This window comes from Podarcis liolepis (genome assembly GCF_965112155.1).
Source record: "Podarcis liolepis genome assembly, chromosome: 13".
Taxonomy (NCBI): Eukaryota; Metazoa; Chordata; class Lepidosauria; order Squamata; family Lacertidae; genus Podarcis; species Podarcis liolepis.
Window position 1 is genome coordinate 17,093,906 of NC_139573.1, and position 26,133 is coordinate 17,120,038.

The 26,133-nt window shown below is 50.3% G+C and overlaps 1 protein-coding gene across 9 annotated transcripts in view; it reads right to left on the reverse strand.

Annotated features, from left to right (window-relative positions):
• Positions 1–3,491: 3,491 nt before the first annotated feature.
• SRCAP (Snf2 related CREBBP activator protein) overlaps positions 3,492–26,133 on the reverse strand; it is a 32,342-nt gene continuing 9,700 nt past the window's right edge. For 6 of the 9 annotated variants that reach the window (XM_083469119.1, XM_083469121.1, XM_083469120.1 and 3 more), the window contains exons 7-34: positions 25,905–26,121; positions 25,366–25,652; positions 24,967–25,054; positions 24,766–24,855; positions 24,012–24,167; positions 22,724–22,977; positions 22,472–22,649; positions 22,092–22,228; positions 20,595–20,764; positions 20,305–20,497; positions 20,085–20,221; positions 19,635–19,821; positions 19,286–19,455; positions 18,395–18,744; positions 17,390–17,920; positions 17,140–17,307; positions 16,247–16,477; positions 15,532–15,858; positions 15,084–15,325; positions 14,585–14,949; positions 13,655–13,857; positions 13,324–13,493; positions 12,403–12,599; positions 10,292–10,406; positions 9,856–9,984; positions 9,579–9,761; positions 9,054–9,137; positions 3,492–8,655 (exon numbers count right to left, since the gene is read on the reverse strand). In XM_083469119.1, the coding sequence (XP_083325245.1) occupies positions 4,735–8,655; positions 9,054–9,137; positions 9,579–9,761; positions 9,856–9,984; positions 10,292–10,406; positions 12,403–12,599; positions 13,324–13,493; positions 13,655–13,857; positions 14,585–14,949; positions 15,084–15,325; positions 15,532–15,858; positions 16,247–16,477; positions 17,140–17,307; positions 17,390–17,920; positions 18,395–18,744; positions 19,286–19,455; positions 19,635–19,821; positions 20,085–20,221; positions 20,305–20,497; positions 20,595–20,764; positions 22,092–22,228; positions 22,472–22,649; positions 22,724–22,977; positions 24,012–24,167; positions 24,766–24,855; positions 24,967–25,054; positions 25,366–25,652; positions 25,905–26,121 (9,480 nt within the window). In that variant the 3' untranslated portion in view covers positions 3,492–4,734. Of the gene's footprint in view, positions 8,656–9,053; positions 9,138–9,578; positions 9,762–9,855; positions 9,985–10,291; positions 10,407–12,402; positions 12,600–13,323; positions 13,494–13,654; positions 13,858–14,584; positions 14,950–15,083; positions 15,326–15,531; positions 15,859–16,246; positions 16,478–17,139; positions 17,308–17,389; positions 17,921–18,394; positions 18,745–19,285; positions 19,456–19,634; positions 19,822–20,084; positions 20,222–20,304; positions 20,498–20,594; positions 20,765–22,091; positions 22,229–22,471; positions 22,650–22,723; positions 22,978–24,011; positions 24,168–24,600; positions 24,655–24,765; positions 24,856–24,966; positions 25,055–25,365; positions 25,653–25,904; positions 26,122–26,133 lie in introns of those variants that run through there. The other 3 variants (XM_083469118.1, XM_083469123.1, XM_083469124.1) reach the window with 3 other exon arrangements.

Genomic DNA, 26,133 nt, shown 5'->3' on the forward strand with positions numbered 1-26,133 from the left:
TAATGCAGGCAATCTAGGGGCGGTCTCCTCAGCTGCTGAAGGGAGATCAGGCTGAAATGGCAAGGTAGGCAAAATTACCTGCTGGGAGCTGCCCAGAGTGGCTGGGGAAACCCAGCCAGATGGGCAGGGTATAAATAAATTTATGATGATGATGATGATCCACAGTCTCTGGAAAAGGGAGGGATGTAGTGGCACGAGTTAGCACTGTGGGTTCCTTCGCCCCTAACTTTTACACCTATCACAACTAGATTTTTATGACTTTTAAGTGCTTCCAAAAAAGAAGAGAGGGGGCGATACAATATTGCAACCACATATTGGTTGTCTAGCCCCACCGACTTCAATTTTAGAGCTATATAGTGTGGGACACACTTACTGTAGCCTTTACAGGTGTTTTTTTGGTGTGTGTCCCCCAACATTTATCCTAACAGAGATAGCAAAGCTGAATGCAGTGCCTCAGTAGCAAAATGGACTCTTTTTCAACTCTTCTTTGCCAGTCCTTCAGATGCCTCAGGTCTGAGGCCTAGCACATCATGCTCTGAGGCTCAAGTGAGCTCAGCCTCCAGTTCTGCTCTCATGTAGATATGGCTAAGAACCAAACTGCAGAACTCTAGAATGGTTGCCCCTGCTGGTTTATACATGTAGGTTTTGAAATAACACAGGATTCTCATTTCACCGTAACTGAGAACTTTGCATTAACTTCCAAGTACAGGTTTAACTCTTGGATTCTGCAAGATTTCACATTTTGATCCCCTGAAGGCACTTTTTAGAAGACAAAAGGGGCGTAAGAAAAGAAAGGCTGACCCATCCAGCCCTCTCACTACCCCCTGCCAAAAGAACAAATGTTTCCTTTAAAAGTTGTTGTCTTGTAATTACAATTAAGCAACTGTAGCACAGAGGAACTACAGTGGAACTTTTGTTTTCAAACTTAACCCATTCCAGAAGACTGTTCAGCTTCCGAAAAGTTCGAAAACCGAGGATCAATGGGCTGGCTGCAGTCAAGGGGAAAAAATGAAAAATGTGGATCAGAAGCTGTTTGGCTTCCAAAAATAGTTTGAAAACCAGAGCAGTTACTTTCGGGTTTCGGCGTTCAGGACCCGAAACGTTCCAAAACGGAGGCATTTGGGAACCGAGATTTGACTGTATGTTTAAATTAAGGACTTGTTTTCTAGCATTACCTGTACCCATTTGGCCACTGCCAGGGTGGTTCTCATTTCTACAGCCACTCATATATTAGCCCCAAAGTGGGCTGTGTGTTTCAGAGGAATGCAGCTGCTTGCTTTTTCACAAAACAGTTGTATGGAAAAGGGATATGCCAAAAATGAATCAAAAGGTCTAAAAAGTGTTAACGGGAAGTCATATATCAACTGACTCATTGTTTACTCTTGGTTACTGTTGGCTTCGGAAGGTGTCATTCCTGATGCTGGCTACAAAAATGTGACCAAACTGGTCCCCTGTTGTTTGTGGCATTGCCTGGCAGTGGGAACTTTTGTGCAATTGCCCCGTGCCTCAGCTGAGGCGTGCCCTTGTTTAGACTTGCCTGGGCCCATTTCTGGCTCCTTGATAATCTATTCTTGCTCATGGTACTTTCCAGATGATTAGATAAAAAAACCTAGATATTGCAATAGCAAGGAACTAGATCTTCTCCACCAACATGTGGAGGTAGTACAGGCCTCCCTATTAATCCCCGCTCCCTGAAAGGTATAAAACCAAGAGGGAGCGACTTCTCTCCCCCAGCAATCAAGAGACATTAAGAGTCAGAGGACACACTCCAGCCAGTCAGAGACTTAGGGGGTGCAAAGCAGAGTCAATGAGGGGTAAAGTCCAAGGATTGTCCCACAGGTTTGGCAAGTGGCTTGGAGGACTGCATTTGGTCCCTATGCCTAGGTTTCCTCACCCCTATCAACACTGTTAGAGCCCAAAAAACATTCCGTTTGGTACGAATGCTCTTGCACCAAAGAGGATGCCTCACCCAGAGTACAAAATAAATAAGGATGGATGCCCTGTGAGGGGCGCGGGTGGTGCTGTGGTCTAAACCACCAAGCCTCTTGGGCTTGTCGAGCAGAAGGTTGGCAGTTTGAATCTGCCCAACAGGGTGAGCTCCCGTTGCTCTGTCCCAGCTTCTGCCAACTTAGCATTTTGAAAGCACAACAGTGCAAGTAAGAACCCCTGCAGCAGGAAGGTAAACAGTGTTTTCGTGCACTCTGGTTTACGTCACGGTGTTCCATTGTGCCAGAGGTTTAGTCATGCAGGCCACATGACCCGGAAAGCTGCATGTGGACAAATGCCAGCTCCGTAGCTGTCAACCTTCCCCTCTTTTGTGGGAAATTCCCTTATTCCAGCAGTTTCCTGCCGTTATTCCGGATTGTTAGATATCCCGTAGACTGTCCCCGGGACAGGTGAGGCTGCTGATCTCTTATTTTCAAATCTGAAAGTTGACAGCTATGGCCAGCTCCCTTGGCTTGAAGCGAGATGAGCACACACCCCAGTTGTCCTTGACTGGATCTAACTGTCCAGGGGTCCTTTAACTTTACCATACCTGCCCCTGTGAGTCACTGAACTTCTGCATATATGGCTTTTAGAAAATGGTGTGCCCCACTTTGTCATCACTTGACAGTGGAGGAAGACTGGAGAGCTCTCACAGAGGAGCTGAAAGAGGCCATCTAGAAGACCGTGCTGCTTTTAGCAGCCAACCTGCTCAGTGTGATTTTTCCCACCCTGGAATTTTTTTTAGTCCTGAGCCTCAGTGTATAAAAGCAGGGATGTAGCCCTCCTAATGCTGTTACTATTAATTATATTTGTTGCATGTGTTGCTTGCCTCTGGCTCCTGTCAGCCTCTGCAAGCATGGCCAAGAGTCACACCTGACAGAGGCCATAATCTCTGAAAGACCACAGTCCCCCATCCCTGAGGTAAAAGATAATCCCGTCCTCTCAAAAGCCAGTCATGGCACACAAGCTGGTTTTAGACTAAATGGGAAGTTATCTTTTTGAATGTAAGTGTGGGCAGAGGGAGGGGCTGTGAGAGCCTGAGGCTTGCTCATGCAACGGTCTAATATTGTGCATGAACCAAACATTGGATCTTCTAAGGCAGAGCTTTCCAAACTTTTCATGTTGCTGACACACTTTTTAGACATGCATTATTTCGCTACACAGTAATTCAGTTTTATTAGCAAACCTGAGGTTAAACTAACCCCTTTCCAGCCCCAGAAGAATTCAGACGACACATCCGCACACTGCAGCCAACACACTAATGTGTTGCGACACAGAGTTTCGAAAGCTCTGTTCTAGAGGGCACTGGTGGGGCACCAGAAGTTCCTGGACTCCAGCTCCTATCAGCCCTAGTCAGGATGCTCAAGAGTGAGGGATGATGGAAACTGTAGACAGACATTGGGAGGTCCACAGGTACCCCATCCCTGTTCCAAGAAGACTGAAACAATCAGAAAAGCAAGCATGAAGTGTCTTCTTTTTTTAAAAAAAAAGACTCTACAGACCCATTTGGTGTGCTGTTGGTTTTTCTTTTTTTAACACTTTATTCATAGCATTATTCTGAAGAAAGATTACATCGGTCTTCTGTACAAGTTCTGAACATGCTTCAGTAGGAAAGACAGCTCCATGGGAACACCTCCCCCTCCACCCCAACTGCACCCCCTTCCCCCAAACCAGAGAACTACTGCCACCCCTCAATCCCACTGCGGTGGGGGAGGGGAGGGAACGTTGTGCTCCCCTATACAAAATAACCTTTGCATAGATTATGTTCAAAAGAACCTATTTTACAATGAGAGCTGTACACAGAGAGGAAGGGAAGGGAAGAGGGATTTGATCCAACTCAGAAGCCCACAGAGTCCTCGGAGCAGTGAGGCTGCAATATACATCATTAAAAATAAGACCATCTCTCCTGGTGGTAATGCAAAACGTGAGGGCACAACCTTCCCCTTTTCACGGAGTCAACTCTGCTACCTCCTTGTGCCTCAAGAGGGCCCTAAGCTGTGAACGGAATAAACAGGGCGACAATCAAAAGGGAAAGCCAGAGAAGGGGACCCAGCATTTGGTCACTGTCATTTAAAAACCAACCCAGAGGCATTAAAAAAGTAAGAGCTAACTGTGTTATAAATCAGGAGGGCATCCCCTGCGGGTTTCTCGAGGGGAAGGGGCAGAGGGAAAGGATGAAGAGCCTCAAAATGTGATTTTCATTTTAAAAAGGATGCAAGTGCCTAACGAAAGGCTGAACGGAGGCTTCCCAAAGTGGTACTGAACTCTGCGGGGGCCATTCAGTGGCAGCGGGAGCCCTGAAGCATCACTCAGGGGGCCGCGTCTCTATGGGGCTGCTCCCCCACCCACTCCATGATCAGCAAGTAGCAGAATTAATTGGGAACAGTGCTGGCTCTGTCACTTCCCCCGCGAGGGGGCAGCTGAGCTACACATCCAGAGCTAGCCAACTTCTGCAGGAGTGTCCCTCGCCCTGCTCTGAGACAAAGCATCCGGGAGGGAGCAGCCACGCCTGCTGCCCTCCTCCCCCTCCTCCTCCTTCAAGTAGTACTCTTAACAGTCAAGTCTGGAATGCAGGGAGCTGTGTGGGGACAGGTGAGCCCCATCGGCTGCCCTCCATGATAACGGGAGGATCGAGAGCAAGGGGTGGGGCGGGGCAGGGGGCTAAAACTGCTTACAGTATGTGCGAGGAAGAGCTGGCCATTGCCCACCCCCCACAGAGAAGTGACGGCAGAACTTCTCGCGCTGTGGTCACGTCTTGGGCTTGCGGCCTCTGTTACTTAGTGAAGAGGTAACCGGGGCGGCTGGAGAAGGAGCGCAGGAGGGAGATAGCACCCCAGAGCCTCCCCCCGCTGAGGTGGGCACGGAAGCAGGGCCCATTTTCCTGGTGGGGATGGGGGAGGAGGCCGGCCGGGTGCCATCACTGGGCTTGGCTGCGCTACGGAGAATCCGGTCAGCCGGGCTCCCTGTGCGCCAACCCCGCCCCCGCCCCCTGCCCCGCCCACCGCCCGACTCGTAGCACTGGCGCTTGGGCTGTTGGGAGCACTTGTTGCTGCTCGACTCCGAGGAGGACCTCAGGGAGGACTCGGACTCCCCACCCTCTTGCTCCGAGGTGGCCTGGGGAGCAGGTGACTGGCTGCTGTTGCTCACCCGGCTGCCCTTCAGGAAGCAGCGGCGTTTCCGTCGCTGAGTCTCACGCTCCAGTGGTGGGACGAGGCTGCCGGGCCGGAGGCGGGTGGAGCGGGCGGGGGTGTCCCCAGAAGGCTGCTCCCAAGCGCTGCTCTCTGCAGACGAAGCGCCCTCGGGAAGCACCTGCTTTGGGGAGGGCTGCGCTAAGCCCTCGCCACAAGACTCTGGCTTTTCCTCGCGCTTGAGCAGAGCCAGCCTGGTGAGCGGCCGGGAGTCCTCGCCCTCCGAGGAGCTCTGACTGACGCCCGGCAACGACGGGCCCAGTTCATCCTTTCTCCTCCTCCGTCGCCGCTTGCGGACAGGGGGAGCCGGGGTCTCCTTCTTCTCGGTGGAGATCTCATGGTCAGAGGGTGAGGTGGGAGGTGGCGCGGCCTCCACACGAGGGGAAGGTGGGTTCTTTGGGGGCCGACCCCTCTTCCGCTTGGGCGGAGACTCGGAAGTTGTGGAACTGAGGGCAGCTTGGGGCGAGGGGCGGGGTGGTCGGGGCAGAGAAGGCAGTGCTTGAATCTCTGGGGAGGTTTCTGCTGCAGAGACAGCTCTAGGGGGAGTAGGAAGGGGCTCACACGCTCCTGCGGAGAATTTGGAAACAGGCTTGGGGGGAGCGGCCAACAGTTCTCGTGCCTTAGGAGCTGGTTTAGAAACGGAGGTGGGTTTGGGAGGCACAGGCATTCGGTTCCGCGCCTTGGGGGATACTTTTGAGATAGACGTTGTATTGGGATTGGGATGCAAGTCCAGCGATTCGTGAATCTTAGGTATTGCTTCTGCCACAGGGGTGGGCCTAGGGGACTTGTCCCGCTGCTCCTGCACGTTAGGGAGTAGCTCTGTGACCAGAGGATTTGCAGAGGAGGCTGGCAGAACTTCAGAATGAGAAGGCTTTGGAGACACAACGGGGGCCTCCCGTATCTTGGGGGGGCGGCCACGCCGTCGCTTTTCCACAGGAGAGTTGTTCTCACTACTCTCCGTTTTACCCTTGGGAGACTTGGTCTTGGGTGAGGTCGTCTGGGGCACCTTCTTGTTTAGCGTCTTACTTTTGAGCTGGGTCTTGGGCACCTTCTTCTCAGAGGTCTTGCTTTGGGGCTGGGTCTTGGGCACCTTCTTCTCTGCGGTCTGACTCTGGGGCTGGGTCTCGGGCACCTTCTTCTCAGAGGTCTTGCTTTGGGGCTGGGTCTCGGGCACCTTCTTCTCTGCGGTCTGACTCTGGGGGGTGGTCTCCTGGACAGGCTCCGGGAGGGGCTGGAGCAGCCCTGGACTCTGCTGCTCAGAGGACTTGTTCTTGGGGGGACGCCCTCGCTTGCGTTTCATAGGCTCAGCAGAAGGGCTAGTGTGCGCCTCTCCTCTAAGGCCACCATCTCTCTCCTTAGCTGCTGCCCGGCTCTCCAGCTCGATTCTCCGACGGGCAGGCAAGTCTCGCAGCAATGGCAACTCTTTGCCAGAAGGGGAGGAGGGCTCTGGCTCTGACATGCTCTGAGCTGAGCTGTTGCTGGGACTCACCACGGTGCTGTTGGCAGTATCCAACTTGCGCACACGATTACGGCGACGCCGAATCAGCTCTTTCTCCTCCACCACCGTGACCAGCCGCCCTGGCAGCTTGCGCAAAACTTTGGCGGCAGGGCCATCTTGGTCCTGACAGCTCTGCCGGATCTGCACGTCCGCACTGGTTCGACGGCGAGGGGTTTTAATCAGCGACAGACTCTCATCTGCAGATGGCGCTCCTGAGCAGACAGCAGTATCTGATGGACTCGCCTGTGAGGAGACAGCTGGCAGGCACGTGGCCTGAATTTCAGCCTCTTTGTTTTGGTGCTCCTCTTCATGAAGCTTCTTCCCAACAACCCCTTGATCCTGCTTGTGTGACTCCTTGGGGCTCTTGCTTTCACTGCTTGAGACCTCTGGTGTTGGCAATACAGTCTCTCCAGGTGCAATCTCAGACTCTGGTTCACCTAGGAGGCTTGAAGTGGGACATGGCAAGTCTTCTGCTCTGGGAACCTGCTCCAAACCATTTGGCTCCTTGACACAGGGCGGAGCTTCCAGTTGAACAAGGGAGCCAGCAGCTGGCATGGAGTGGTCCAGGGAAGGAAGCACAGGCACCTCAATCTTAGGGGTCTCACTGTCCACCCTGGATGATGCACTAACTGGGGACTCCAGGGGGGTGGCCTCTGAGCTTCTAGAGGTGAATGTCTTAGATGCTGTTCTGTCAGGACCATCGGAAGGTGCTGCCCCTTGAACAACCTCAGGCCTGTGTGCCTCAAATACAGAGTTCAGTGACTCTTGTACCGCAGTACTGCAAGAGGTGCTCATGTCTGCTTCTTCCTCTGACCTTGGCAGGCTCTCCTTTTGCTCCCTCAATGGTAGGTCTACCTCACAAGCAGCCTCGGGTTGTTTCTCATTAGGTAGTTCCACAGCGGCAAGGAGACTCACTGCGCTTGGTGCCTCCTCTTTAGTTGCTGGAACCTCAAGGCTAGCCTTCTCAGTGCCAGGTGGTGACTGCGTACTCAACAACTTCTCCTCAGCCACTAGCACATCTTGTGCCTGGAAGACTGGTACTTCCACATTTGGGACATTCTTGGAAACATGGGGTTCAGGGGCTGATGGACTGAGCTGGGCACTTTCTTTCTCTTCCTGCTCTTTTAAAACTGTTTTTAAACTGGCCACCTCTCCATCAAGTGCCCGAGGAGGAGGCTGGAGGAGCTGTGCCTCATTTATTGGTACTTCTAACCTAGGAGGGTTGGGTGGGAGTTTATCCATAAACTCACAGGGTTTCTCGGGCTTCTGCAGGCCTGGTCTCACCTCCTTCTCCAAGCCAGTATCTATTCTCTGGGGGCCACTTCGTGGCAACTTATCACCAGCAGGCTGGGCTTCTGTCCTTGGAGAGGTTCCTTTTAGCATCCTGTCACCTGCAGCCCCTGAATCTGCCTTCTGTGGAGTAACTGGTAGCAACTTCTCCGCAGCAGACAAGGTCTCTGTCCTGTGGGGATTATTTCTCAAAACCCTGTCACCAGAAGCAGAAGCCTCAGTCCTGTGGGGAGCTGTTTTCGGCACCCTCTCCCCAGTCACTGGGGCCTTAGTCCAGGGCTCCTCTCGGCGGGCCAAAGTTCTGCGGGAGTGCAGGACAGCCTGGGCAGGCTTCTCCTCCCGCACCAACTCCCTGCGCACAGCAGCCCCTCGCGTGTGTTGAGCTACTTGGGGCAGGCTATCGTCTTCCTCATCCGTCACCATGTGGGAATGCCGGAGATTGGGTAGTCTTGCCTGGGGGGATTCCCCATCTCCACTCTCCCCATCCCGCAGCAGGAGGCGGGTGCTACGCAGCCTTTCACTCATGCGGGTGCCTGTCCTCTCTGAGGCTGTGCGGCTTGAACCCTTGGACTTCTTACTCTTCTTGCTGGTGCCTTCCTCAACGAGATAGCTCTCATCCTCATCCTCTGGCAGCTTGAAGACTACCTCATCCTTTGCCTGGTCAATATCTTTGCGGGCAGCTTCTACTTGTTCCTAAGGACAACAGAGAAGGGAGCTTAATAGACAGCCAAAGGGGAACCACTACTGATTTAACAAGTGATGCCAACCAGGCTTGGTCCATTCAGTGGCACCAGAGAGAGTAGGACTCTTAAGAGGCCTGAGTAATCATCTTCCCTGATAAGACTGAGTACGCAACACCATAACTTCTAATAACTACCCACAGAAGCTCCTCCTACAAGTTTCTGAGCCTTGGTGTCATGACCATGAAAGATTGCTGTGCGTTTGTCTTTAAAAAGTTGCCATCCGACTGAGGAGCTCACCAACTTCAAACTGGCAGATGCAACCAATCAGTCACAGAGCATCCCTCCAGCTGTGCTTGCCTGACAAGATACTATGCAGGGGGTGCTTCCAGTCAGGGGTAGAGAACTTACCTCTGCCTGCTTCAGCTCCTCCCGACTGATGTCCTCTAGAGATGCCTCCAGGAAGTTCATGGCGTAACGTTCAATAGGGGTGAGCTGCAAAGGGAAAAGGAACTTCAGAGGGGTATCTGAGGGAAACTGCAGGCCAAGTCAGTCAGATTAGGGGAAAACGTGGAGAGCCAGGTTATCAGGGTGGCTGCAGTGGAGGGGTGGGAGGGAGATGGAATAGGAACTGAAGCTTCTAGAATAATTTTGGCTACCAAGTGTCTTGGAAAAGGAGGGCCTATAGTTCAATGGTAGGGTACATGTTCTTGATGACTCAAATTCCATCATCTTCAGTTTAAAAAAATCTCTGCTTGAGATTTTGGAGAATTGCTGCCAATCAGAGTAGACAGCACTAGTAGACAGTCTGATTAAGGAAGCCTCAAACATGCACATACCATGGAGGAACAGAACCACCATTCCATCCCCATCTAATTTAGCCTAAAAGTTGATAAGCACTTCCACTTTCTAAAGGGGCACCAAGAAACTGCGTACCTGTTCCACCAGTGAGGCAATCTCCTGCTCAGCTCTAGACATCTCCTCCTCCTCTTCCCTGCTGGGCCGATCTTCTGTGTCCAAAGGGATGTTCTCATTGAACTCTGCCAGCTCAGCCACTTGCTCTGCTTTGGCCTGGGTAGCTGCCCGGATGTCTTCGGGGTCTTCTGCCTTGCACAGTGCCTGCGAGCAAGAGATAGCCACACAGATGTAGACAAGGACTCTCTTTGTTGGAGGGCCACCACTCTTATTTTCAATACGAAAGCTGAAAGCTTACCTGCTCCAGAATCTGTGTCTGCTTGGTGGCCATGGGGTCCTCTTCATCCTCCTGTGCTACAGCTGAGGCCTCCCCTTCTTTCTTGGCTGGCTCATCTAGGGGCATGTCAAACAGCTCCCGAATTGTTTGCTGAGGAGCACAGAAATAAACACATTACAAACAGACCTTACAGAAGTGAGCTCCTCATTCTCAGTATACACGTCAGAAACCCAGTTGCAGCAAACTAATTTGCCTGTAAAATGCCATGAGATTCTTGTTTTGCCGTTCTTGCAGCAGACCAACATGGCTACTCCCAAGGATGTCTCAGGATAATACAAGTGTTAAGGAACTCTTCATGAGGCTCAGCATCAAAACAGTGGCACTGCAAAGCCAACTGTCCGAAAGGCTATACAAAGCAGATTTCTGCAGGCAGGTCTTGACAGATCTGTGTGGTCACCTGTTTGAAATAGGCTGTCGTGAAGTTGCCACCCTCAATAGCCATATCTCCAAGCATCCTCTTCTGATTGGCCTTCTTCAAGATATTTTCCTCCACTGTCCTTTCACTGATCAACCTGTACAAAGCACCAGAGAGTTAACATTCAAGTTACTGCTAGCGTTTACAGCTTCTATGTTACTGTGCCACCCTATTACAAGTCTCTTTCAGGAAGTGTGTCCTGCAGTCTCCGCAATGGCTAAATAACAACAATTGTACCCTGCCCATCCGACCGGGTTGCCCTAGCCACTCTGGGCAGCTTCCAACAAATATCAAGAACTTCCCTACACAGGGCTGCCTTCAGGTGTCTTCTAAAAAGTAGTATAGATGTCTATCACTTCCTAAAGAACACGTTTCATATGCAAAAAGGTCCAAGGTTTGGTCCCTGCTATCTCAGGGTAAGGCTGGGAAATATCTCTGGGAACCCTGAAGAACCACAGCCAGTCAGTGAAAATAATAATGAGCTAGTCTAGACTGACTGGGCACAATAATATTATAATAATTTTATTATTTATACCCCACACATCTGGCTGGGTTTCCACAGCCACTCTGGGCTGCTTACAACATATCTAAAAACATCAGTCCTTAAAAACTTCCCTAAACAGGGCTGCCTTCAGATGTCTTTAAAAGTCAGATAGTTGTTTATTTCCTTGACATCTGATTGGAGGGTGTTCCATAGGGAGGGTGCCACTACTGAGAAGGCCCTTGGCCTGGTTCCCTGTAACCTCATTTCTCGCAGTGAGGGAACAAGCAAGAGACCTTCGGAGGACCTCAGTGTCCGGGTTGAGCGATGGGGGTGAAGGCGCTCCTTCAGGTATACTGGGCTGAGGCTGTTTAGGGCTTTAAAGGTCAGCACCAACACTTTGAATTGTGCTCGGAAATGTACTGGCAGCCAGTGAAGATCCTTTAAGACCGATATTATAAGGTCCCGGTGGCCACTCCCAGTCACCAGTCTAGCTGTCGCATTCTGGATTAGTTGTCGTTTCCAAGTCACCTTCAAAGGTAGCCCCCTGTAGAGAGCATTGCAGTAGTCCAAGCAGGAGATAACTAGAGCATGCACAACTCTGGCGTGACAGTCTGCGGGTCTCAGCCTGTATACCAGATGGAGCTGGTAGACAGCTGCCCTGGACACAGAATTGACTTGTGCCTCCATGGACAGCTATAAGTCTAAAATGACTTCCAGGCTACACACTTGGTCTTTCAGGAGCAGTGTTAGACCTGCTGTATCCTAAGAACAGTACTTCTGTCTTGTCAGGATTCAACCTCAATCTGTTAGCTGCCATCTATCTGCCAACTGCCTCCAGACACTCACTCACAGGACCTTCACTGCCCTCACTGGCTCTGATTTGAAAGCGAGGTAGAGCTGGGTATCTTCTGCATGCTGGTGGACACCCAGCTCAAACCCCCTGATGATCTCTCCCAGTGGCTTCATGTAGATGTTAAAAACATGAGGAAGAGGACGGATCCTTGAGGCACCCCACAAGTGAGAGCCCAGGGGTCCAAACACTCATCCCCCAACACCACTTTCTGGACACAGCCCAGGAGGAAGGAGCAGAACCACTGCATAAGTGCTCTCAGCTCCTCTAGGCGGTCCCGAAAGATGTCATGCTTGATGGTATCAAAGGCCGCTGAGAGATTCAGCAGAACTAGGAAACAGCTTTCACACCTGTCCCTAAACCCACTGGACCAAGGAAGTTTCAGTCCCATGATGAGGCTTCAATCCCGATTGGAAGGGATCCAAATGGTCCACATCCTCCAGGCATGCTTGGAGTTGTTAGCAACCACCTGCTCAATCACCTTGCCCAAGAATGGAAGATTTGAGACTAGGCAATAGTTGGCCATATTGGCTGGGTCCAAAGATGAAGCGCCTCTTTCAGCGGGTCTGGGAAAGCTCCCTCAGAGAGGGAAGCATTCACCACCCTGCAGAGCCCATTGCCCAGTCCTTCCTGCTTGTTTTTATAAGCCAGGATGGGCAAGGATCAAGGAGACAGGTGGTCGGTTTCACTTGTCCAAGCAGCCTGTCCACATCCTTGGAGGCAGCTTCCTAGGCCAGCGGCACAAGGAGCCCAGCTAACCTGTAGATGTGAACATCACGCGTCTGCCCGATACGGTGGCAGCGATCTTGGGCCTGGGCATCCATGGTGGGGTTCCAGTCACTGTCATAGAACACCACAGTGTCGGCACCCGTCAGGTTCACTCCCACACCACCACTGCGCGTTGACAAGATGAAACAGAAGATGCGCTTGTCTGCATTGAAGCGCTCCATCAGTGCCTGCCAGGATTAGAGAAAAATCTGGAGCCAAAGAGGAAAGAAACCCAAGACCCAAACTCCTGGTTTTACTTTTGAGCTTTGGAAAGTGTACATAGTTTACAAGCCAGAAATGTAAGGAAGCCAGACCCGTATACAATAATTCCCTTAATTCTGCAATCATAAAAACCAACTTCTATCTCCCAGATTACTCAAAAAGACACTACATAAAGAAGATGGGAGATTCCTTGACTTTCATGACTTTCTTTTTTCATGCCATACTGTCCCTGCTCTCTCTATAATCCATATTTGCCCAGGCACTTCCTCCTGCCATCACATTGCTCCTTGCCAATAATGACATAATTCTGGGGCAAAATGTAGACAGTAGTACCCAAATCTGGCAATTTCAGGTTTGAACCTTTGCAATCTTTGTACACACCCCCCCTGGATTTCTTTTATCCACCTTTTGATATAATAATCATTAAGGCAGCTTACAGACTAAAATAATAAAAAAACAAAAAGACACACACACAAAATTCACTCAGCAGCCCCTTTGTTCTCTATCAGATGGCAGAAGGCCATGAATGAGCTTCCTTTCATTTGTCCCAAATGCAGACTAGCATTCTCCTGGAGTTTAATGTTTTGATTTTTTTGAATGCACACCTTTACAGACCCATTTGCCAAAGCAGCCTGGACCTCAGGAGTTCTCTGAGCACTTTGTAAGTGGCCACAGGCTGTTACTGCCTACCTGCCGCTGCTCCACACGGGTGCTACCATCCAGCCGCAGGTAGATATGTCCATGATAATTGAGAAACTGTTCCAGCACATCCAACATGCGAGTCATCTGAGTGAAGATAAGGACCCGGTGGGCACCAGCCTTGAGCTGCCGCAGCAGAACATCCAGAGTTTGCAGTTTCCCTGAAGGGGGGAAAAGGGCCAGAAAGAAAAACTGAGCAAAGGACAAAGAGTGCCCAGCAAGATAACTGAACACAGTTCGCCCTAGCAGCTTTAATGCACAGCACTCCACATTGCCCTGGCTCCTAACTGGCAGCATGCAGGCCCTACCCGGCTACACGTACCGCAGTCATATTGTATGAGGCGGAGGTCCGGGAACTGAGTCCGCATGTTGCAGACGATACGGTGCAGGCCGCTTGCACGGGGCGAGAGCTCCTGTCTCAGGGTCTCCTTGAAGACAGCCTGCTGGAGCAGGAGTGATGGGGGCGGGTGAGAGGTATGCATGGTGATAGCAGGAGCCTCCACAGGAGGCATAACAAAGATGAACCTGCAGAGAGAGAAGGGAAAGCTGAGGACAACAAGGGGGATGCCATGGCGCCTCTGGAGAGCAGGGAGCAGGACTCTTGGGTTCCCTCATAGCCTTCAAGCTGCAGCTCCCAGGAACACTTTTTTTTAAAAAAGGTTTTATATGCTTTACTGAAATTGATTTAATAACAAAACATTCTTATATATGGCATATCCAGGTATACAAATAAAAATCTGTCCAATCTTATATAGTCCATTTCACCATAGCTTCTTACTAAGATACTTATGACTTCCCGTCACCCCAGTGTAGTTACCAATTCTGCTATCAGTTGTACTTATAATTATTACTTTGTTCTTTTTATGTTATCTTATAGTTTATTACACCTTTTTGTACCCATTCTCGTTATCTGTTGTTATTTTACACGGAAATCAAACGCTGCCATAGATGCCACACCACTCTTTTATTTTTCTAAATGTTTCTTGAACGTGTCCCATTTTTGAATAAAGCTCTGCTTTGTATTGCCTCTCAGCCTCTTTGTCAATTGTGCCATTTCGGCAGATTCTAGTAATTTATTCTGCCAATCTAGTTTTGTTGGAACCTTCTCCCCTTTCCAGTTCATTGCAGTCAACATTCTTGCAGCAGCGGTTGCGTACAGGAAAATTTCTTTTACATTTTTTACGTTTTTGCACCCTCTATTTTTTGCTGCCACCCCCCAAAAAAAATTCACCTCCCCACAAAAAGATGCTACCTCTCTATAATGTCTGTCAGTTCCTCAATTCGCTGCTGTGGCTTCAAGATAGCCTGGGCCAAGGTGTCTGCCCGCTGCCAGTGAGCCTCGAGACGATGGGGGTCCTTTTGCACTTGTGCTGCATAACAGTGTGCATAGCTAGCCCCTCTGCAGCCCTTGGGCTCTACTTCCTGGGCTGCTGCTGCTGCTGCTGCTGGCTCCTCTTCCTCCTCCCTCCAGAGAGGGGGAGCAGGGGGGAAAAGAGTACAAAAGTGTAGCACCTCAGTGCCGTAAATTGGCACAAGGTTGCAGTGTTGCTCATTGAGGCGGTAGAGCCGGTCGAGGCGCTCTTCCTTCTGCTTCTTCCGCTTCTCTTCAAGTGATTCCTGCAGGCCAGAGAGAGTGAAGCCAGTCAGGGAGAACAGAGGCCAGGGCCCTTTCCCCAAGCGGCGAGAACAGCTTCTAGGCCACCCTGCTCCTTGATCCCCCCCAGAGCCCAAGGCCTCCAGCAGAAACTCACCAGATAAAAGGGTGAGCGAGGTGGGGGAGGCGGCTGCCGCCTTGGCCGTGGGGCCAGGACGGAAGGGGGCGGGGGCGGCGTTGGGGTGGTGGAGCGCAGCATTAACATCTCTGGCTCCTCCTTGGGCACTGCGCTTGAGGCCGTCTGAGAAGTCATAGCTGGGGAGGTGTTGGCGGCAACAGTGACGGTGGCCGCTGGAGTGACCGCAAATGGAGCCGCTATCGGGGGTGTGGCAGCTGCAACTGAAAAAAGAGGGGACAGAAAGGGAATCAGAAGGGCTGCGGGGGAAAAGAGAAGAAACTAAACTCTACTAGAAGATGGTGCTTTGGCATTTCACGTTATCGTTTCCACCATTTCCAGGCTCCCAAGATGGTGAGGAACACTTCCCAACCCCACAGCCATCTAAGATGCACGAATCGCTACGCAAGGTGCTGGGAAACAGGCTTACCCAGCTGTTGCTCCAGGCTGGGGCTTGGCGCCTGTACCATTCGCAGCATGGGTCTCACAAGGCCCTGCAGGGGAGCTGGTGTGGGCGCCCTAACTGGCACCAGCGGCGGAGCGGGCAACCTGACAGGCGGCACTGGAGTCATGGGGAGTGGGGCTCGTTGGGCCATGAGGGCCGCTGGGAGACCAGGCAGTGTGGCAGCAGTTGTTGCTGTAGCAGGGCGCAGAGATGGCTGCTGCGGGCCAGGGGACGGGGTCAGCAGGCCATCTCGAGGAGCCTGACGCACAACGATCTTCACCACACCGGAGCTGTTCACTGCTGATGAGGGCACTGTGGGGGCAACAGCAAAGAGAGAGGCTGCACTGCGGCTCTCCAACAGAGCGGTGTCATTTCTAATTATTCCTACCAGACATTTATTTTATGCCGGTGCTGAAGGAGAAGCCTCAATATAGAACCAGGCCATGGCAATTCAGAGAAGGCTTGGGTGGTGGAGGGTTGGACCAATGTAGGGAGAAGGGAAGAAGGAAAGGGAAGTGGAAGGCGGCCAGGGTGAAGCAACAGATGCCATACGAGGGAGGATGAGAACAATATGCTGTTGGGGACACAGAAGGAAGGTTTACTGACCCAAAGGCAAAGTCACCCAGGCCCTCAACCCACAAAACCACATTGCCTTCCAAGAGTGGGAGGGCAACCCCCAGGAATCCAGATACTGACTAACCTTGGGTGGCAGCAATGGGGAGGCTGATAGTTGCTGTGGAAGCCACAGCTGCAGCAGCTGTGCTGGTAGCTGGGACAGGCAGGATGGTGGGAGGCTGGTGGCCTGGCACAGCCTGCACCCCAACTGGGGCCTGCCCAGTCTGCTGAGACATGGCCTGGATCAAAGCAACCTGTGCTGGCTGGCTGATGATGTGGTGCTGCCCCCCGGCCGACACCAGGTGAACTACATTCCCTAGATGGGACAGGAGGGAGAGACCATTAACTACACAGCTACCTGCCTTGCCTGCAGATGGTGGCCAAACTTCCAAGTGCATGTGTAAGCCCTCCTGCAGAGATCCCACCATAGAAGCAGTGGGCCTCTATGTCAGGAAAGGCTCTGGAGATTCCTGTATCCCTCGGGTCACCGGATGCCCCACAAAGAGGCATCAGGAGCTTAGAGGGACCGCTCTGATAAAAGTATTTCTTCCACTGTTCCCATTTCCTACCAATTCTGGTATTACTACTTCTCTGCATATTCACATTGCAAGGTTTTTATTTTGCATCCAGATCTACAAGGAACATTTTTCAGGGCCATTTCAAAGGAGGACTCAGGCAATGGGAGTGGAACAGATTATCTGCTGCAGGAGCAAGCTTCGCCAGAGGGCAAGTGGAAAGCTCTCCCATGGAGACCCCGGCACATGGAAAACAAGCCAGTCAAGAGAGAGAACCCTCCCCCCAAAGACAATCATTATGGAAGGCTCAATGAAGTCGTACTGAGGCCCACCCGACCAACTATTTCCAGTAGCACAGTAGTCTAGCAACTGACACACTGCGCAGAGCTGCCCATCAGGCTCTGACAGGACACAGAGGAGAAAAGTGAGTTTGGGATAGTGGGGGGCAGGGGGGGTTACCTACTTGGCAGCTGTCGGGCTGGCTGAGGCATAGTGACCTGCCGGACCTGTGTACCCGTCAAGGTAAGCTTGTTGCCTTGGATTTGGAAGGTGAGGGGTTTGCTCCCTGGAGCACTCTGCAGGGGCCGGGTGGCCAGTGAGGCAAGCTGCCCAATGCTTACCACTTCGCCAGCTGCAGTCAAAGAAGATACTGGTTAGGCTTGGGAGATGATCAAACTGTGCTGCCTCCTTCCCAGCGGTCTCTCCATACTTACAGGGCAACCGTGCCTGCATATCCGGGGACAGCAGAAGCCTTTGCTGAAGGGCTCCAGCAGTTGCAAAGTTGTAGCCTGGCAAGGCGGGCACAGCGGAATGGATGTTCACAGGCTTCATCATGCCTCCTATGGCGCCTGTGCCCATGGTGCTGGTTGACTGCTGGGCTGTAGCAGCTGGACCCAAAGTGTTGGTGGGTGGCAGCTGCTGTCCAATGGGGGAAACACCCAAAGTGTTGATGGGCGGTGGCGGCTGCCCCACGGAGGACACACCCAAGGTGCTGATGGGCAGAGGTGGCTGCCCCATGGGAGGGACACCCAAGGGGCTGATGGGCTGGGTGTTGATGGGCTGCTGCTGTCCCAAGGACGTGATGGCTAAGGTGTTGATGGGCTGCTGCTGCCCCACAGGGGCTGGCAGTGCACCAGGTTTCAGCAAGGAAGATGCTGTGGTGGTGGGAGGAATAGGAGATGCCTGGAGGAGGGGTCGGGGAGCATTTGGGACCAGCTGAGCTGCAGTCATCGCCACAGGCAGGACTGTGGAGAAAGGGGAAAAGATTACAAATTTGTAGTGTCTCTTGGTCTAGCCCTGGTCTCATTTAAAAAGAAGAAAAGAAAGGAAGAAGCCATTGTTTTGTTCCCAGTGGCATAAAAGAAAACTTTTCTCACTCTATCTCTGCCTTTACTAACCCTTCCAAGCAATACCCTCTTCTCTCTCATTCAGATGCAGGATTGAAATTGTTCCAACGCACAAAATGGGCACATTTCCCCCCTGCAACTTGCAAGGGCTACTAGCTTAAAAACCCCTTTTTTTGATAGTAAGAGATTTGACACCCCAATACAGAATACTTGTATGCCAGAAAGGTAGATACGTTTCAGGCAGTAAAAATTCTTAATACATCACTGTAGAGAAGAATTTGAGATGCCAGGGCTCAATTGAGAAAGTGAATTAGCTCCCAGCTCCCTTTCTTCCCTCCCCGTTACCACTGCTTTGGGATCTCTGAATCTTACCCTGTGGAGTAGAGGCCTGGCCTTGCAGCAGAGAAGCAGCTGTGTTGTTCTGGCTCAGCGTAGGCACTAGAGTCTGGGTCTGTGGTCTGATGGAAGGAGGCACTGGTATTGACATGGTCACTGGTGAGGAGGGCAAAGGGATGGGCATGGGGAGAGAGACTGCAACAGGGAGTGTGGGGGGCTGCACTGGTCCTGGCAAGACTGGGCCCGGGTGTTGGATGGGGGCCAGAGCGGGCGTCAGTGTCTCTGGAAGGACAGGGGCAATGGGCTTTTGCAGAGGGGTTGTGGGACGAGGGCTGTTCACCAGCACCACAGTTCGGTTCTCTGGCTTGGGCACTGGCTGCAGCATCCTGTGGGTAGAGAGACCGATTTAGAACTAACACGCTGGAAATCCTCTTCTCACAAAATCTGTGTTCTCTACAGCAGAACCCCTGTTAGGCGAATCTCAAGCACAACTACTTTACTTTCTCTGCCTTAGCCAAAGGAATATTCCGAGTCAGGATCCTGGGAAGTCACTAAGGTGAGGGCTTTGCGGTTAGTCCGTATTCTGCCATGCAGCTGAGAAGAGGAAAACCTGATGTCAGCCTCTTCTCCATGCTAGAAGGCTTCCTGCATTCTCCAGCATCGACAAATCCAAGGCCAAGATAAAATGCTCAATGCTGCTTTTCTAATACAAGCAGCAACAATATGGGGTGTGCAGACTTTGGACAGCAAAGAGCAAAGATGGTTTTAATGTTTGATATTTTGCTGTAGTTTTATAATTTATTGGAAGCAGCCCAGAGTGGCTGGAGCAACCCAGTCAGATGGGTGGCATATAAATAAATATCATCATCATCATTAATCCACTGCTGGAAGCTGCCCACTATTGAGAATGAGAAGAATCACAGGTACCTGTTAACTTTCATCTTGACAGGCTTGGGTCTGGGAGGAGGGTCTGGGGACTCAGCAATCTCTTCAATCAGTTTCCTTGTCACCTTCCACTTGGGCAGGAATGTGTCTGTCTCATAACGGGACACACGGCCCTCCAAGTTGATCAGATCGAAAATGCCCAAGTCCGCATGCTGTAAGGAGCAAGGCCCATATGCAGGAAATAAGCACAGTCCCAATTATAGGGTCTGGTTACCCTGGGTAATTACACATACCCCTTCTTGCCCCAAAGACAAATGATCTCTCACCCAACCTGGAGCATCTAAATGGAGCATCTCCCTCTCCTACTAGACCAGAGAGAGAACAAACTTGCCTTGAAAGGGTCGTTGTCAAGGGCATGGAGGATGAGGGAAGCTGTGTTGAAGCAGATGCCTTCTGTGATAAATGGCGAGTGGATTGGCCGTGGGTCAAAGAGGTTGGGGTGATTGCAGACCTTACGGAGCTGCATCAGGATGTTGATGACGCTCATGAAGTGCCCCGTTGCCAATGTCTCCTTGGTGCTAAAAGAGAAACCAGCCACAGGGTGAGACAGGCTCAGAGGTGCCAAGCATCAGAATAACAGCTGCTGATGTTAAGGAGGAATGGCATAAAGGATGGCTTGTCCAGCGTTGAATAACCAAAGCCAGAGAATAAAACACTGGGCTCATCCTCCAGAGCTTCTGCCCACCAGCCCTCTCCTCTAAGATCCAGGCCACTGAGAGCCAAGCAATCCCTAGTGCAGCACCCCATCCCTCCCTCCCCCCAACTAGCTTTCTGTACTTACGCAGCCTGGGCCATGAAGTCATCGTAGAGATAACGCTGGCGCTTGGAAAGCCGACACTTGATGACATGTTCGTATTTCTTTGGCATTTGCTTCTCTACATCCACTTTCACCCTCCGCAGCAGGAAGGGCCGCAGCACCTGGGGCGGTGGAGAGAATCAATTCCCATTCGCCTTCCAACCACGCCAGCTGCTCTCTGTACCCTCACCCCCACCCCGCTCACCTTGTGCAGCCTTTTCACCAGGTTCTCGTTGTACTCCTGGCTGCCCTCAATCATGCCCGTCAGTGGGTTGGAAAACCACTCCTTAAACTCGCGGTGGGACTGGAAGACATGGGGCATCAGGAAGTGCATGAGGGACCACAACTCCATCAGGCTGTTCTGGAGAGGAGTTCCGGTCAGAAGAAGCCGCCTCTGACTGGAACAGGAAGATGACAGGACAGTGAGAACCTCTGAGAGGGAGGCGTTCCCCACCTGCGCCCCGATCTCAAGCCCACCACCACACACACCCTCACCTGTTGAAGTTTAGCAGAGACTGCCAACGTTGAGACTTGAAGTTCTTAATGTTCTGAGCCTCGTCCAAGATCAGATACTTCCAATTCTTGCGTCGAAAGGCCTGGTGGTCCTGCAGTACCAGCTTGTATGAGGTGATGCAGATATGAAAGGCATTGGGCTTGGTCCAACCCTGAGTACAGACAGTGAAGGCTTACAATTGTGACCAATAACGCAAGAGGCACCAAGCTCAACAGCTGTAGACCTGCGGCAGGGAACTTCCAGCCCTCTCTGAGTTTCTTATTTTGATAGTTATTTAACAAAATGTATGTACCACTTGATTATTTTTTTAAAAACCAACAACTTCTAAGCATTTCACAAAGATAAAAAACACATTAAAAATATTGATAGAAAGCAATTAGAAACAGATGTTTTAAAACATTCAAAAGAGATATAACACATGAAACATTCTACATGTCTGAATTGGCTTGGGTAAACAAAAATGATTTAAGCAGGTGCCAAAGAGTGTATAGAGGAGGGTCCTGCACTACTTATTTAAGAACAATGCTGATCTAAGAACCCCTTATTTCAGCCCTAAATGCATTCCAGACTATTATCAAGTAATTTAGAGACTAAAAATAACTAAAATTCTTTAATATCTCTACTTAGGGTTTCCCTACCTTATGTTTCCTGGAGTACCAAAGAACTGAGCCACCAACGTGTCTTATTCAGAGAATCATAGAAAAGTAGAGCTGGAAGGGACCACAAGGATCATCTAGTCCAACTCCTTGCAGTGCAGGAATCTTTTCCCCAACACGAGGCTCGAACCCATGACCCTAAGGTTAGGAGTCTCCTGTTCTACCAACTGAGCTATAGAGGTGGGCTTCATATTCCTTTGTCGTGTGCCAGCAAAGAAATACGATAGCATGATTTGCCCATGTTTCACCAACTGGTTTCCCCCACTCCCCAAAATGAACAGACACACAAATACAAATCAATTCTGGAGTACAACTTGTGCCTCTTTTTACAATATGAGGTAATCTCTAATCCCCTGGACTCGTATGACACATACTATTTCAATACTTTCTTTCTGTGCTTTTGGGAAATTATGCTAACTATATGTCTTCTATTGTGAGCCACATATGGATCAGAGACTGCATTACAATTACCCACAAGCATCATCTCAGTTTCCTTAAAACAGATCTCTTATTAGCACAGCGTGACCACCAAACATAATTTAGCACCATACAGTACATGCTACCCAAAATAATGCTAATAGTCTAGTTTCTCACTTTGTAGACTAGCCACCCTTTTTGATTTACTTAGATGTGTGGGAGGGAAATCTTTTAAATATTTTATCAAAGGACCCATAGAAGTAAGAATGTTTCCTGGAGGAAAATGATACCCAAAATTACATTTTTTCAACCACAAAGACCCCTTTTTATGCTTATCTGGAGGATTAAAACCATTTTCACTGTGAGACACAAAACCCATCTCTGGCAAAGCCTGAGTTCTCTCACCTGCCGTTTTAGCTTACGCTCCTTCTGTGCCCCGTAGTAGGTGAGGATCTTGAAACTGGGGCACCATCGCTTGATCTCCATCTCCCAGTTCAGTATCACGCTGGTGGGGACGATGATCAGGTGGGGGCCCCAGCTGCCTACAGGAGCACACAAGCACAGCAGAGAAGCTTCCATGACTCTGGAGACCAAGGCTGCCTCTGTGCCTCACTCCTCAGCCACATGCCCTCCCCTGAGCAAATCCAGCTCTCTCCCCTCCACTAAAAGCACTGAGAGCATGAATTGTGTTACTCCACATCTTAGGAGGTTTAAGATGCCATCTACTGCTTCTAGCAAGGAGCCCATCCTCACCCTCCGTTCTCTTCTCAAAGTTCCTGACCCACCCTTTTCGCAGGCCAGATGCGCCAGCAGCGAGATCGTCTGGATTGTTTTGCCAAGCCCCATCTCATCCGCCAGAATACCATTGAGTTTCTTCTCATACATGGTGACCAACCAGTCCAGACCAATGTGTTGGTATTCTCGCAGTGTCCCACGCAACAGATAGGGAATAGGCGTCTTAACCTACATGGGAGAAGGGCAATATAATTTGCCTGCTTTATTACAGTGCAATCCCCTGCAGATTCCCTCTGACTCACCTGCGTAGTATCCAAAGTATAACCTTTGGGTTGCAGGCTCTCCGCTGCGGCTGCTATGTCTGTGATCTCCTTCTTGGGCCCTGGGGCTGGAGTCGAGTCATTGTCTCCCTCGCCACCACGATCCTCATCCTGTTTCAGAAGATACTCAACACCAAAGTCCTCCTCCTGGCTCACAGAGGCTTCTTCCTCCCCGCCTTCCATGGCATCCTCCTCTTCACTTTCATCCTGCTCACTCTCCACCTCTTCTGTGGAATCTGAAAGAAGTAGCAATGTCAGGACAAAAAGCAGCTGGGCAACTTACTGCTATCATCTTTAAATCAGTGCCTTACAAACTGCACTGCTCTATACAAGAAATCATTTGTTACGTGCCACAAATTCCATCAAGACAAATGCAGCATGTTAAGTTGTTTTTGGGACAAACATTTCTTCAAAAACAAAGTCTGATCCCAAGACTGAGGCAAATACTTGAGGACACCTGCTAAGAATACCTTCAGCTATAAAGAGGAGATAATACAGTGGTACCTTGGTTTTCGAACAGCTTAGTTCACGAACAACTTGGAACCAGAATGCTGCAAAACTGGAAGTAGGTGTTCCAGTTTTCGAACATTTTTTTGGAAGCCGAACGTGCTCCGTTTTGAGCCCTGTGTTTCCTGTTGCGCTAATTAGCGTCCCCCATTGTAATTCAAGCCTTCCATTTCCGTGTTTCCCGTTGCACTGCTACTTTGCGCCCCCCCCCATTGTAATTCAAGCCTTCCGTTTCCGATTGGAGTTCTGAGGTGATATTTGGAGCTTATATTTGGTGCTTTTGTTTTTGCTATTTATTTTGTGTTTTCTGTTTTGAGGCTTTTTCAGTTAATTTGCTTTTGTGACTGTGTGGATCCCAGTTCAGCTACTGAATGATTGTGTGACTGCAGAAATGGATAAAAAAAACCCATCCAAACAATGACTATCATCAGTGCAGGTAAGATTTTTTTTTACTTTTAATTTTTATCATCTACAATACTGTTTTATTTATTTTATAGTACGGTGCATTGTTTATTGCTTTCATTTTATGGATCAATGGCCTCGTAAGATAGTAAAATTCATGTTTAATTGCTGTTTTAGGGGTTGTTTTTAAAAGTCTGGAATGGATTAATCTGTTTTATATTACTTTCTATGGGGAAAACATGCCTTGGTTTTGGAACAGACTTCCGCAACAGATTAAGTTTGAGAATCAAGGTACCACTGTAATTACACACAAGATTCAATTACTTTCCAAATTTACAAGACCCATTCCCTTCCTTTATACCTGACTGGCTACTGCTGTCTTCTTCCTCTGACTCTTCCTCATACTCAGAAGTGCTGGGCTCCGAGGCCTCGGATGACGTGTCCGACTCCTCCATTTCAAAGTCTGAGGTATAGGCGCCAGCGTATTTCTGCAGCAACTCATCCATGGGTAACTCACCTGCCAAAGGGAAAGAAAGCACAAGATTATGCCCAAACACTAAGATAGATAGTTCTCTTCTCTGATCCCTGATCATATCCTGTTGAAGTGGCCCTCTGGTTCTGTAACTAGTTACAAATTAGAACAGAGGGTTCCATCTTGGAAACCCCAGCCTAGGTTTTGGGTTCAATGACTTGTTATCATTTCTGAGCTCACCAAACCTTGTCCATCAGTTCAAATCAGTCCCCTTTTAGACTTTTGTTGGCAATACTGCTTCATCTTCCCATGGTTGTGGGAAAAAATGGGAAATAGACATAGTGCAACCAATATAGGCCCAACTCAGTTCACCAACAAGTAAGGTTGGTCTACTAAGTCAGATTACAGGTTCCAGGGGAGCTGGAAACACTTGGAGGTAGGGCAAGAAATACAATACTGAGTTGGGGCAGGTGCTTACCCTGGCCCTACGTCCCTTTAAGAGCAGAAATTCTGGGAACGATGGTTCACAGACCTAGCAGACATTCGGAAACACAATTTAGTAATAAAGCGAATAGTGTTCAGGGCCCAGGGAATGAAAGTCCTGACCCCCATTTGCCACCCCAGCCACCATCTGCTTCCGAACCTTCCTTGGCCAGCTCATCCAGCTCCTGGCTGTGATCCACATCTCCTTCCAGCTTTTCTTCTGCATCTATTGTTTCCTCTTCATCTTCAGCTACAAGAGGAAGGATGCCCTGTGTTACTGCATGAAAGGATTCCAGCACTGGTCCCTGCCTCAAGTTTCCAACGTGCTCAGTCAACAACAGACCCAAAATAACAGGCTCACCTTCCTCCTCATTGGCAGTGAACTCCTCGTCCTCTTCATCGGGCTTCCAGGGTTTTTTATTCCTCTGAGTAACGGGCTTTGCCTTCTCCTGCCAAATATGAGAAAGGGCTTTCAAACCAAGATGGGAGGCCTTTAGCAGTGCATGTGCATGTTACAGAAAGCAGGACAGAAATTTGGCAACAAGTATTCTCAACTAACTTAATCGTTCCTGCTATCTACAGCTAGGCCCTTGCCTGTCCAGGCCCAGCCTGAGCCATTGCCTGACTCTGTGTCCCTTTTCCTACCTGCTGGTGATGCCCATCGAAGTGTGCATGATGGTCAGAATTCTGTAGCTGCATATTCTAAGTAGAGTTCCCTACGCATCTGAACCCAAGACTTGCCCATAAACCAGCAGCATACCTTTAACTTCTTGGAAGTCTGTTTTTCGTCCTGCTCCTCTTCCTCTTCACTGTCACCCTCCTCCTCTTCATCATTTTCAGAACTAGAGGCACAAGGGGGCACGCTGAAGGAGTTCTCCAAAATTTGGGGTGGCAGTGACTGCAGCAGCTCTTCCAGGGGCAGTTCACTCTCCTGCTTAAGCAACTCAATCTCCCGTTGCTGAGTCTCTGAATCATTCCCTTCCTGCTGCTCTTCTACTTCGATAGTCTCCTCATCATCCGACTCGTCATGGGGTTGAAAATCCCCATCTGCCAGAGAAGGAAGAGGGGAGTGGTCAGACACAACTCCTTGGGGCTTACACAGTCTCTCCTCAAAAGAAGCACACATTACAATTCTACCATGTTTGGTTGGGCAGGAGGAGGGAATGGGCATGGAAGTATCCCCCTGAAATTACGTTCATAGGATGTAAGCCATATAGGGGTACCTGTGTTGAGCCAGCCCTGGATGGGCTGGGGCTGGGCAGTTTCAGAGGAAAGGGTTGAGACTTTTAAGTTTCTGACCTTCATCCTCAGTGAGGTGACTGGGGTGTGGTGGGCTAGAGGCAGTAGAGCCCGCATGGGAGCCACCGGTCTTGCTGGGAACTGGAAAGGTCTCATTGAGGCTCTGGGTCAGTAGGTCCGAGTATTTCTCTGTCTGGCCCACTATGAAGTCTAGCTGCAGGTCCAAGGCTTTTTTCCGTTTCTCCTCCAGACGTGATTGTTGCTTGAATTGCACAACCTGAGGAAAAAA